The 13,509-nt window shown below is 45.4% G+C and overlaps 1 protein-coding gene across 1 annotated transcript in view; it reads right to left on the reverse strand.

The window, feature by feature from the left end:
* Window positions 1-13,509, reverse strand: part of LOC145356766 (zona pellucida sperm-binding protein 3 receptor-like) — a 170,734-nt gene that overhangs the window by 31,534 nt on the left and 125,691 nt on the right. The window contains exons 7-10 of the mRNA XM_080209634.1: window positions 12,609-12,682; window positions 10,539-10,635; window positions 7,164-7,237; window positions 267-452 (exon numbers count right to left, since the gene is read on the reverse strand). Of these exons, the coding sequence (XP_080065760.1) occupies window positions 267-452; window positions 7,164-7,237; window positions 10,539-10,635; window positions 12,609-12,682 (431 nt within the window). The remainder of the gene's footprint in view (window positions 1-266; window positions 453-7,163; window positions 7,238-10,538; window positions 10,636-12,608; window positions 12,683-13,509) is intronic.

Here is a 13,509-nt window from a genome sequence, read left to right on the forward strand (position 1 = left end):
TTTGAGGCTCCCAGTTTTTCATGTAAAGAATTCTGATCCCGCAGTTTATTATCTTTGCTGTAGGACAGAGGGAGAACACGTGGTGAGATGATGAAGCCACGGAGAACGGGATATTCATGACCAGATGGAAAGATGCAGTGGTGAGAAGTTTAAACAGAGGGATTGGAAGTGGTATGTGTGACTGACAGTAGGAGGTAGGGAATGGTAATCAACCAGCATTATGGAGACCCTGAATAAAATGAGAGAAAAATAAAGGAGTTTAGTACCTTTGCAAATTGGTGGGTGCTTGTCCCACATTCCAGTCTCTGTACAAACCAGTTCTTCTGCTCCAATCAATGCATAGTCACCAATACATGAAAATGTTGCTACCATTCCATGTTCCCAGAATTCGTTATTGGGTGCTGACGGCGTTCTTCCATTTTCGATAGGTTCCAAATCATCACATGTGACAACTGGAGATGAATTAAATTGAGTAAGTGTTCTGAGCAGATTGTTGGATCAAAACTTTCTCTTGAATTTTTTTTTGGCTGGGGAGCAGGAAGGGAAAAGCGATGCAAGTCAAGTGAAGAACGTAAACATGTGACCAGGACTAGTTTCTACCCTTGCTTTTCAGAAAGCAGACCTGATCCATGGGGAGGCAGCACCTCTTGCATCCTTTCTCCCACTCTGTATCTTAGAGAGGTGAGAAACTGACAGAATGACACTTCCCCACTGGAAATCCTCCCAGCTCTGTGGCCAGCTGTAAGACCAATGTGCAAATGATATCTGTAGCTAAGTGACATTGGATTGAATAATTAATTATTGTTTGGAAAGTGACAAGAGAGCAACTAATGGGCAATTTGTTACAGAAAAATAATCTTCAGCCACACAGCCTAGAGCAAGGTGACTTCCTTTGGCCCTGATTGGTTGGATGGTAGTATTGTAACTGCTGGAGCCCTTTTATACTAATACCTCAGGACAGCAACAATGCTTGCTCTGACTACCAGTTGAAGCTCTCCTCCACTGAACTTTGGAAAGCAGATTGAATCAACACTTAAGGAATTTTCACCCTTTTCGTCGATTCAAAGCCTAAGCAATGCAGGGCATCAGAGGGTAAAACCTATGATTCCCTCTTCCTGATTACCCATAGAATTTCCTGATCTCCAGTGGACTCATTTTCCAGCTCAACAGATGTTAATAGAACAATCCTATTATCAACAACGGAAAGGGCTAAAGATGTGATCACGTTGGGTAAAATATTGCCATGCAGAGCCGACTATTGGGTGTTTGGTGCCGGTCTTGTTGCTTCATATTGAGCACTGCTGCCCTGTGTTATCATCCATTGAGGTCATCTCAGCGTCCGCTGTGTGGGTATAATCCTGCCAAGGAGATTATACCCACATCATGGAAGGGGGGCGGGGGGGAGGGGGGAGGTAGTCGTTGTCCAGAGTGCTTGAACTCAGCCATAATAAAAATGAGCACTGCATAGGAATGATCACTACGTTACGTAAAGCAATCTTGTGATCTCAGCTCTTGTTCCTTGAAGTTACTTTGCACCAAATTAAACACAACTGCTTTGCTACGTTACTAATGTGTTAAAGCTGAATGTCCCATCTGCTGCAGGTACCTGTCTGCTCAGGGAACCATAACCACGTACTGCCTACGTAAGAGTTATTATCAGCCCTCAGCACAGCCCTCCTGTGTCTACATTCTCAAGAAGGAAAATGAGATGAAGAACACAGGACAAATGTGTTTCCCCGTATTTAATTATGGGATGTGAACATTGTAAGTGAGTAGGACCCACCATTGTGCTGCCACTGGTATATAGGACAAAGGAAATTGTAGCCAGATAAACTCAGACAAGAAAATCCTGCATGTGGAGAATGTGATTTACAAAGTGGTGATGACAGAGATTTGAGATGTCATGCCGCAGCCGAGACTGTGCAGACAAGTAGCGGCGTGACTGGCACCAAACAACCCATTATCTGATACACTTCATTGTCTGTCTACAGGGTGCTTTTACAGGATTCTCTGCTCGCCCTTCCCTGCCACAGCATGCTTTCAGGTGGAGGTGGTGGCTCCTTGTTGGCCAACGGCAGAATTTTCCAGCCCTGCCGATGGCAATGTGGCTTTGTGTCGTTTGCCAGTAGCACTGCCAGGGAGCCCGCCACAGACTGGAGAGGCGGGGGGAGGGTCACCATCAGCAGGACTGGAAAATCCCACTAGCGGGAAGGGCCAAAAAATTCAACCCATTGTGGTCACACAGTTAACTCCTTCGATTATTGATGATGGGATAGTTCCGTCAACACCTAATGGCCTGTAAAACTGATCCAGTCGGGAACAGGAACTTGCTGTGCAGGATCAGGAAGAGGGAATAACATATTTTACACTAAGCAGTGTTCTGCAGCAGCATGTGTGACACAGTCATGTGCAGAGGAGCATTCACTCTGTGAATGCCCAGCTGCTTTGCAAATATGGAATCAGACTTATTCCTGCTCACACCCTTGATAGCTGCCACAGTTCCTTCATCCTGCAGCACTGCATGATGCCACCTTTATTTGAGGACAACTCAGGCTGGATGTTGCACATTGTGCTTGGGGGGTGGGGGGGCTGGGGTGTAGGTTAGGGAGTTAGCGGGAAGCATGAGTGGGGTTACCGAGACAGGGCAGGAGGGTGGGCCTGGGTAAGATACTCTGTCGGAGAGGCTCCAGCAGGCAGGAGAAATCAACTGTAGCGTTCCTGTAGAGTCCCTGAAGCAGGACTTGCGATCAGCATCCTGCCAGTCGTGTGTCTCCCAGGCTACGTTTTTTGATGTAATCAGCTCCGTGCTGGAAATCAGTGTGGGGCTGATTAGCATATTGAAATCACTATTTCAATATGATTAGCAAGTCCGGGACGGTCATCTCCGGGCCTGCTAATATCTCCCTCTGCACTGGAAGAGTTCCCTGCAGCAGGGTTTACAACTGCTCCCCATCAATGGGGACCAGGCATGCTCACCTTGCTGGTGGGGACAGAGGCCACTGAGGCCTCCTGGGAGGTTGGAGGCAGGGGGGTGCCCCTTTGACAGTGCCAGCCTGGTACCCTGACACTGCCCACCAGGTACCATGCAGTGCCAAGGGGGCGAAGCCAGAGGAGGCAGAGTGTATTGGGGGGGCTGACTTGGGGGGGGAAGGGGGAACTGCTACACATTCTGCAATGGGATCAGTGGGGCTGGGAGGGAGGGGGCGATTGAGTCTGGGCATTGGGGAGAGGGGCTAGAATTGGGGGGAGTGCAGAGATCGGGGCCGGCCACGGGAGGGTGGGGGGCAAGGAAAGGAAAGCCAGTGATTGGGAGGTCAGTGATAGGGACTAGTGCACATGTGCAGTGACCCACTCAGCACTATGCTGCCAACTTCTCCAGTGGGATCTGTCTCCCCAGCTCCCCCCGCTTTTCCAGCATGAATCTATCTGAGGCACTCTGTAATTGCTGGAGATTTGTAGAACTAAGTATGTCCCAAAAATGGGTGGTAAATTCTCCTGTTTTCCTCTTATTGGGTACTTAGCTTTTTTTGGGAGAATCCTGGCCTGGATTTCTGTGACACTATCACGGTTGGAGACTGCAAAATTGCCAATGTGTATAAGCCTCCTTCTACCTTGTGGCAAGATGATGCCTCACCTGTCCTCCCATGCCCAGCAGTCTACATGGGTGACTCTAACAGCTATCTTACTATCTGGAGTTATCTATGACCAGCCAGATACAGATGGTGAACGGCTAGCAGACCAGTCTTCTCAATTCAACCTGAACCCAGTTCTCAAGCAATGGTGCTCCATCCATTCTGCTAGATCTCCGCTGATCACTTCCAGCAATGGATATCCCCTTTAAACCACATACCAAGTCCTTAATTATTTTCCAAGAATGTCAGCCTATAATCATCCACGTTGGACTCTGTAAATCTCTCACTCGGTCCAAACCAAAGCCAAGACAGAATTTCTGCAAACGTGCCAGCAACAGTTTACTGATCAGCTGCAGAGCTCTGTTGCCTGCATCAAACAGAACCCAATCAATGAGCATAAGCAACACTCCACCATCTCTAAAGCTGCCGAAGCAAGCATTCCATGTGGCTTTCATCCAATGTACATTCCTTGCCTTGACAGTAAGTGCGAAGAACTCCTTGAGAATTTGAAGAATCTGGCAATCCAGATGTTGCTGAACATCTCATAGAAACACTAGACCATGCACGCTGCACTCACAGGAGAGACCTCACTTGCTCCAGCTGGAAATGCTGGAAGTTAATCCAGCAACAAGCCACTGGGCAGCAATCTGCAAATTCTGACCAGAGCTGCATCCTGCTGAGTGCAGGGGCAAGCAACCTTCTCAAATGTGGCATTGCTCTTGCCAGAGCGAGCCATAGATGTAATGCTGTTATGGAATGGAGATTGGTAGCACAGTGGTTAGCATTGCTGTCTCACAGCGCCAGGGACCCGGATTCAATTCCGGTCTTGGGTCACTGTCTGTGTGGAGTTTGCATGTTCTCCTTCTGTCTGTGTGGGTTTCCTCCGGGTGCTCCGGTTTCTTCTCACAGTCCAAAGATGTGCAGGCTTAGGTAGATTGGCCATGCTAAATTGCCCCTTAGTGTGTCAGGATGTGTGTGTTAGGGGGATTAGCAGGGTAAATACGTAGAGGTAAGGGGGTAGGGCCTGGGAAGACTGCTCTGTCGAAAAGTCAGTGCAGACTCGATAGTCCAAATGGCCTCCTTTTGCACTGTCGAGATGTTATGAGGTCAAGACCAGGCCAAATAGCTGAAGATGTAGATGAGGTCCACTAGCAATCAGTAAACTGAAACCTGGTAAAGCTGCAGTTCATGATCAAATCTACACTCAATTTCTTAAGCACCTTGGCCCCGTGGCAACAAAACAGATTCCAGACCAGAATCATTAAGGACAAACAACGACTGAAAATTGCAGGAATATAAGATCACAGTAATCCCCAATTCTGGCAAGGACTTTAAAGAAGCTTCCAGTTACAGACATTGGCAGCGATTCTCCTAAAAGTGCTGAATTGGTGGGAAAACTATTCTAAATTCCAACTATTTTGTCAGTTCAGCTTCTCACCTGAATCTCTGCACTCTGTGCATTGCAGAGGTCCCAGTTCTGCATATCATTAAAAACCCAGGGGGGTGGGGCCTATTCACGCCAGGATCTGTCAGTTCTGGTACTCTGCGCATGTGCAGTGGCTCCGATCTGTCAGTCTCCCCGTCTGCTGGCCAGCCCGGGACCCCCGCAGTGCTGCTCCTCCAGCACCCCCCATGGCCTGATCGCGGCCCCCCACAATTCCCAGACTAGCCCTGTCCCCTCTCCCCCTGCCCCGATGTCCAGCCCCCCGCACCCAGAAATGGCAATCCTCCCCTCCCCTCATTCCGGCAGACTTCCCCCCAACCATCCCCCCCCCACCCCCCACCCCCCCACCCCCGACCCCTGCCACCCCAGGAGGCAGTCCCGCCCCCGACAGAATATCTCCCGCTCCCAGCCCGCCCCAATCACTGCTCTCCCTCCGTCCCAGACCGATCCTTTCTGCGGAGTGGCAGCAAAACCCCCATCCCCACCGATCTTCCCTAGGCCTTTCCCACAATGGGCTTCTCACCCCCACTGCCTGACCCCCAGGGGGCCCTGACTGCCCCCTGGTGGGAGGGGTGGGGTGGGGGGGGGAAGTGATTGCTGAAAAGTGAAAAGCCTGGTCTCCCGCGAGTTGGTGTAAACCACGCAGAATGAAGTACTCCGGGTGGGGTGGGAGATTCAATCGGGACCTGAAAGTTCCCGATAATGAACTGCTAAGCGTATTTAAAATACATTTTAAAAAGATTCAAATTAGTCACCTGCCTACCCGCTGGTTTCCAGCACAGTCTGACTGGCGACTGTTCGCCGGCTCTGGGAGATCCGCATGCATTCCCAGCGCATGTGCAAATTCCGGAACATGGCCTGCAACATGCAATTCCCACTCCGACCTGCCAGGAAAGTTACGGGTCGCGATGGGACAATCGCGGCCCATATTTCTCCTTCTGTCCGTATGGAATAAGCTGCATGACAGGATCATCTTTCACTGTATCCAACCAGCCGTGGAGGATACATTATCCACAGATCAAGCTGGATTCCATAAGGAGTGCAGCAAAGAAGACCAGGTGTTTACCCTCTCCACCCACACTGAAAATGGCTTGCAAAAGCGCCTGAAACTGGAGTCATCTACCTCAATCTCACTGCAGCGTATGACACTGAGTGGCACAAAGGCCTGGCCAAGCTTTCTAGGGTCCTACCACACTGGGTTGTGCCATTGCTTCCCTCCTTCCGAAGTTCGTATTTCAAGTCCACATGAAGCCCAAAGCAAGCAGTTAGCTCAACTGGCTGGACGGATGGTCTCTGGTGCAGAGTAATGCAGGCCACTGTGGGTTCAATTCTCGCTGAGGTTGTTCGTGAAAGCTTGTTTCCTCAATTTTCCCCCTCACCTCGGGTATGATGATCCTCAGGTTAAAATCTTCCCTGTCATCTGGGACTGCAGCTGGTAACAGTTACAGAAAGTTCCGTCCAAGGAGCCTTATGTATTTGTGAAATATAACTTTAAATTTCCAGAAGATATAATTTTAAAAGGACAGAACTTAATGGAATCTTTAATTCATTTGATTCTGTAATGGCTTCCTACAATCCTTCAAATTGATAACTAAAAATGTAAACGATGAATTTTGAATTGTTTAAATGGGATGGACAAAGTCATTATTTTACAACAGACGTCACTTAATTGCGGACCCTCAGCTTTGACTATCCTAAATAATCTTTAATTGTTCTAAGCATCATTAGACATCAGATGATTGTTGATAATTCCTTTCACCATTCACACATTCAAGGCTATGATTTTTGGGGCTCCACCCTCTGCTGGGATCTTCAGATCCCTTCAGGAAGTCAATGGATCTTTGGCTGCACTGCTGCATCCCTTGTGGTGGGTGCCACCATGGTGGAGGCTAGAAAAGTCTTAACTTTACAGGCACCTGCATAAATTAAACAAGATAGTTCAAGCCATTCCCCTATAATTGCGAAACTAACAATCCAGGTACAGTAATAATTACACTCCACTGCAACTTAAAAGAAAGGTTTAATTACCTTCATACAGGAAAGCATGTCCATTGATTATCCCCAAGAAGCAAGAAACCTTAACTTACCTTCACATGTTGGAATTTGGCCGCTCCAACCAGAAGCTTCACAGATGCGATTCGGGTTACCAATTAACCTGTACCTAAATGGAAAACAAACCACTCAAGAGGAAGCAAAATAAAAATGATCCATTCTCAGATACCAAGCCAAAGATAAAATCAAGCACTTAACACGGTGGGAACTAAGCACTGAATTTCTGTGGGCTATGTTTTTAAGTCAGATGGAATTTTAGTCAAGGCCTATGAGCTGGGCTAGAAGTTGGAAACACTGGTTTCTTAGCCTGTCCTACCAGACTGGGAGAAACCTCATGGTTTTGCAAACAAGAGATGCTGCATTCAGTGGGATTGTGGCTGGGGAGAGTGGATCCGTAGGCTAGATGTTTCCATTATATCCCAAGCCTGAAGTCCATTCATTAACATACAATCGACAGGAGGAAGCCTACTGACCTGGTGACTGACAGAATTGGAGCCCACCTGAGACTTGACCTGGACCCTTGAAATGTCCTAACCTTTTCTCCACAGGCCTTCTTGTCATCCTGGGAAGTAACTTTCTAAACCTATGCCTTGCATGGTGGCAGGCACTCAAGATGCACCCATCATGTTGGAGATACCCATCAGGTTTACTGGAATTGCAGACTCAGTGCTAGCCCCACACACACTGACAAAGGCAGCAGCAATAGCCTTTCCGTGGAGGATTATCTCGATTCTCATTTTAGATCTGGAATCTCCGGTGGTTCTGGTTAGCTCAGGCCACTGGCTTCCGAGGGACAAACTACTCTGAATATGATGAAGTCGCTCCCCTTTCTTTGTGTGCCCTTTTCCTGCAAGCAGACAGAAAAGGAACGTATATTGAAGAAATGTAAGAATGATAATAGTTCATTTGAGGCAGGCACAACAAACATTTCCCCTTGATTTGAACATGCAGGAGAGGTGACAAATCATAACTGCTGTACCCAAATAAGTGGGCTATCCAACTTCCAGTCCGTTATATCATGCAATATTTAACTTTCAGTTCCATCTTCTGATAAGCCTTGTTTCAGTTTTCATTTGAATTCAATAAAAAAAAACAAGAAATTAAAAGTCTAATGATGAAACCATTGTCGATTGTTATAAAGAGCCATCTGGTTCAGTCTGGGGAAGAAAATCAGCCACCCTTACCTGGTCTGGCCTATTTATGACTCCAGATTGGCACCAACATGGTTGACTCTCAAATATCCACCGAAATGGAGGGCAGTTAGGGATGGGCAATAAAAGCTGGTGAAGCTCACATCCCGTAAAATGAACGTTAAAAAAGAACACATAATCTGCACCCATAGCGGGGATCAGAATGGTGTTGGAGAGAGCTATGGGCAGACTTAAGCATGGAGACAGCTCCTAGCCTGTGCCCTTTACTGTATAATTAATTGTAAATAGCTCTAAGAGTCAATAAACATTTACAGTTCATCTGCTAAAGACTACGATGTCTTCATCAACCCTACCATGATGTAGCCAGTGCCCCACGACTTCTTTTACATTTGGCTACAAATTATTGCCTCTGGTTTTCCTTTTTTGTTCAGATGCTTTGCACATTGCTGTTCAGGCAATTTAGTTTTTTATTAATTATTCCACTCATTTTCTTTTCAGTTAAAGATGAGCAGGTTTGGTGGATTGGCTGTGCTAAATTGTCCCTTAGTGTCAGGGGGACTAGCAGGGTAAATGCCTGGGGTTACGGGCGTAGGGCCTGGGTGGTACTGTTGCCAGTGCAGACTTGATAGGTAAATGGCCTCCTTATGCATTGCAGGGGTTCTATGATTCTAAGATTCATTTTCTACTTTTGCTCCCTAATGGTATATGTTTCCTGAACATTTGTGTTGACTTTAATCTTACCTCTTTGAGTCTCACTTCAGGGTTTGAAAGCCATGTTCATATCTGGGCCAAGCAGCTTGATTACAAGCTGCAAAGCCTCCAACATACCTACAGCAGGCGCTAAGAGAGGAGAGGTTTCCTAGTCAGCCAGGCATGATGTGGAGTGACTAGCCTCAGGCCTTGGCCACTAATGACAGGCCAGCAATGTGTTCAAGAAAAAGCTAGCCATGGACACAGACATAAGAATGTGTTTTGTCTGCTTCCTGTGCTACAATGCATGAGAGAGAAAGAACCAAGAAGGAAGGAAATCTTGACTTCGTCTGAACTTTAAGTCTCCTGCTTTGTACATTTCCGGAAATCGGGGAGCCTAGAATCTTGGGTGTTGGTGATTGTAGGTCAGCAAGAGATGGGTGCAGTGGTTGGGGGAGTGGGCTTGAAAATATTGGTCAATAGGAGCATTCTTGTTCCTCAAAGGTCACATAGAGAGGTTACGTTTTTTGATGCAGTTGTTCTGAATTGTTGGATTCCCTGAATGATCTTAAGTAGACATTCATCGGCTTATTCCAAAAGTCACATGTGTCAGGTGTGGGTAAAGGATGTCTGCTATTTGTCCTTACCCATGAACTTCCTACCAGCCATGTTTGGGTCTTAGATGTTCTCACGCCATCTGAAATACACGTAATGTGCCCAATTCCTAGGGCTTTTCTGTCTTTTGGTTTGGAAGTAAATAAGCAAACTTGTTTAGCAGCTAAGTGGATGAAACTGGTTACCGAAATACCAACAAATTATGTGGAGACAAAAGATTTGCAAAGGAACCAAATTAAATTAAGAAGCTTTGAGTTTCAGAATTCTTAGTGTTTCCTAGCGAGCTTCTGATGCAATTGCAGCAGGAGAACAATGAAAAGCCTAGAAAACCACCATTTATGCCCTAACGCTGGGATCCCACTGGTCTCCCAGTGCAATTATGTGGGCGAGTTGTAAAGTCTCTTCAGAATTTCAGGGCTTTAATCAAAGAATTGCGCAAATTGTCTAAAGGTATTATATTTCAAATTATATCACTGCTTATCAAAATTGATGACGTGTACCTTCAATTTCCACCCATTATGTGAGATAAGAAATAGTTACTGTCACTCCTAAATATCTGCTAATATTAAGCATAAACACTACTGTTTCGCAATGCTGTCAATCTTAAACTGTATAGAACAAGATATTGCTCAAAGAATCCCATAGAATGACCTTAAGAGAAGTGGTGAAGTGTATTGAAAAGCACAAAGGCAGCAAATTTCTGGCGACTAACATGAGATTGATAACCTCATCAGCAGGCGTGATGCAGTTACTACTAAAGCTTGAGGACAGAATGATTATTATAGGGACAGACAGGAAAATGCAGTTAAGGCCACGGCTGAACTGCTATGATAGTATCGCAGGCTTGAAGGACCGAATGGCCTACCCCTGCTTCTAGGTCTTGTGTTCCTATGCATCACTATTTAAGGCAATTTAAATAATACGTTTAGATTTATCCATGCAGTATATAAATACCCAAGATCACAGAAAAATGTAGCGGTGCTTCCGAATGTAACACTTGGCGCTGCATAATATCCATTCAAAATCTCTCCCGGATTTCCACAATTTCTTGCTATAAAGAAAAGTAAGGAGAAAGAAAGTGAGAACGTTGAGAGATTACAAATACCAATTCAACTTTTGATCCAGTTTGTAATGGATAAAATCAAATTGTGATGAACACAAATCCTACATAATTTTAAATGGTGCCAGATTATGGTGTCAGGCCACAACCCTGAATCAAGACTCTGCTTTTTATTTCCTACGCTAGCTGTTCTAGAGTTCTGAGTTGACCTTACAAGTTAGTGTGATTTGTGTTAAATTGGACGCAGCTTTATGCTGCAGGATTGTGATTGCTAAAAAATATGGTTTTGTTAAGACTCAGCCAAGACACTAGAACTAGATGTTGGTTTCAAAGATCCAAGCATAGTTTTCTGGCTAAGTTACTGTCATATCCATCACTTCAAATTAAACTTTTCATTAATAAGCTGTAAATGTTCAATTCAATTTCGAAGCACTTAAATTTCAAGCATGGCAAATTCAGTCTATATTTCCTTTAATGAAGCTCTAAAGTTTAGTTATTAGTGTCACAAGTAGGCTTACATTAACACTGCAATGAAATTACTGTGAAAATCCCACAGTCGCCACACTCCGGCACCTGTTGGGATACACATTGGCATGGCCAATGCAACTAACCAGAACACCTTTCGGATGGTGGGAGGAAACCAATGCACCCAGAGGAAACCCACACAGACACGGGGAGAACATTTGGGACTTCAAAAATAAACTTTTCAGGATTGGGTCCCATGATGCAACATTAGTGGGGCAGCCTGTGATTCGCCTGTCTCACCAGCAACTTAGACAACAAAGGATCGGGCGCCATTTTTAAAGCCTGCCCCAGTTCGACGAGAGAGGAGCAGTTGACGCTAAAAGCTCGTGGCACTGAATGGGCACTGCATTCTGACCTGGGCAGGACCCATTCCCCACAAAGCATAGCACTCGCTTGAGCTCCCCTTGGCATGACTGTTCACCAAGTGCAGCCCTTGGGAGACCAATCATGACCCACATTATTTTGCTGTCACACTGAGGTGGATGTATTTTCTGGCAGGGATACTGGGGAGGTTGGGGGGGTGGGGGTCGTGGTGGTTACAGTGAATCAGACATAGGGGCCTGACAATTATATGTTAATGTATTCAAACAATGAACATGTCCCGTCATTGACATGGTCGGAAGAGACAATCGCTTCACACGTTTACAGCGGTGTCAAACACGACTTTGCAATTCTCACAATATTTTTCGCTCCCGTTGCCAAAACTGCCCAGCGGGAACGGGAGCTGAGGATCCCAGCTGAGGAGGCCACTCATTTAGAAGGGAGAAGAGGCAAAGCTTTTCTCTCAAGGGACAATGAGTCTTTTGAATTATCTTCCTAAAAAGATGGTGGAAGCAGAGTCATATGTTCATGGGGTATTTTTAAGGTGAGGTAGGCAAAGAGATGATAGGTTATCAATGATGGGCGAGATGCAGATTTAAGATTCTATCAGATCAGCCTTGATCATATTAAATGGCAGAGCAGGCTTGAAGGGCTGAATGGACTTCTCCTTGTTTGTATGTTGCTTTTGGCACTAAATATTGCCTTTATCACTGCTGTGGTACAGATTTTATCTTAAACGTACAATAAGCCTTTACATTGGCTCTCTTCACCCAGAGAGTGGTTGGGGTGTGGAATAGACTGCCTGCTGTGATAGTGGAGTCAGACACTTTAGGAACTTTCAAGCGGTTATTGGATAGGCACATGGAGCACATCAGAATTATAGGGAGTGGATAGCTTGATCTTGGGATTGGACATAGCTCAGCACAACATTGAGGGCTGAAGGGTCTGCACTGTGCTGTAATGTTTTATGTTCTATTGGGGTTGAAATTTGCCAGACCAAGTTTCTCTGCTATCTCAAAACGTTAGGATTCTTACCTCCTTGACATCTGAGCAATTAGAACAGTAAAAGATGAGTTTAAAAGGATAACAGCTACTTTAAAAACAGAACCGTGACTTACGTGCACAGTTTGGTTTAGAGCCCTCCCAGCCTCTGGTGGTACAGTGCCGAACGGCTTTGCCAACTAAATGGTACCTACAAAAATGTAAGAAAGACACATGATGGAAACAATGACAGCGATCTATTTTAGTTAAGAAACAATTTAAGGTTCCTATAGTGGTGGATTCAAATCCAGACAGTATAGAAAGAGGAATGTGCCTTCAATTCAATTACACACTTAAAAAATGCTTATACATAAAAATAAACTGATTATCTCTTAAAGGACTGCCGAGCTTTATCAAAGCACTATTTCTGTCCCACAATCAACAAAAATGTTTCTTTTTCAGTGCAAATTTTATAAGAAGTCTTTTCATCCCAACCGAATCCCTATAATAACATATTGTTTGTCATTTTGATTTTAAATAGGCAATTGAGGTTGGCCTGCTTGAATATGAGCTCCCTGATTAAGGGCCAAATTGATAGTCCCATCGGGGAGCCCCATGCTCTGTACTGAAAGAGGCGTGTCAGTTCCTCTGACACTCCAAATGTAGACTGTATATTGAGAGCACTCTGTATAGTGTTGTTGGATCTTGTAAATAAAAGAATTTCGGTGAAGGGGCTTCCGCCTTCGAGGAGTTATTACAATAGCATAGATTCTTCATTTTGTTGCGATGATGTTTAGAGGACACTGGAAGTTAGTCTGCTGGTAGATTTACGATTGTTTTGCACTCCAAGTTGATCATGTATGTACGTTCGGAACATAGAACGTGAGGTAATCTTTGTAACCTTGTGGAGGATTAGATAACAGAATGCAAAAACAAAACACTGCGGATGTTACAAATCTGGCATAAAAACAGAACGCTGGAAATATTCAGTCGGTCAGACAGGGAGCATTTGTGGAGAGAGAAACAGAAGTAATGTTT

The sequence above is a fragment of the Carcharhinus amblyrhynchos genome, chromosome 22 (genome assembly GCF_965287045.1).
Source record: "Carcharhinus amblyrhynchos chromosome 22, sCarAmb.v2.hapA, whole genome shotgun sequence".
Classification (NCBI taxonomy): Eukaryota; Metazoa; Chordata; class Chondrichthyes; order Carcharhiniformes; family Carcharhinidae; genus Carcharhinus; species Carcharhinus amblyrhynchos.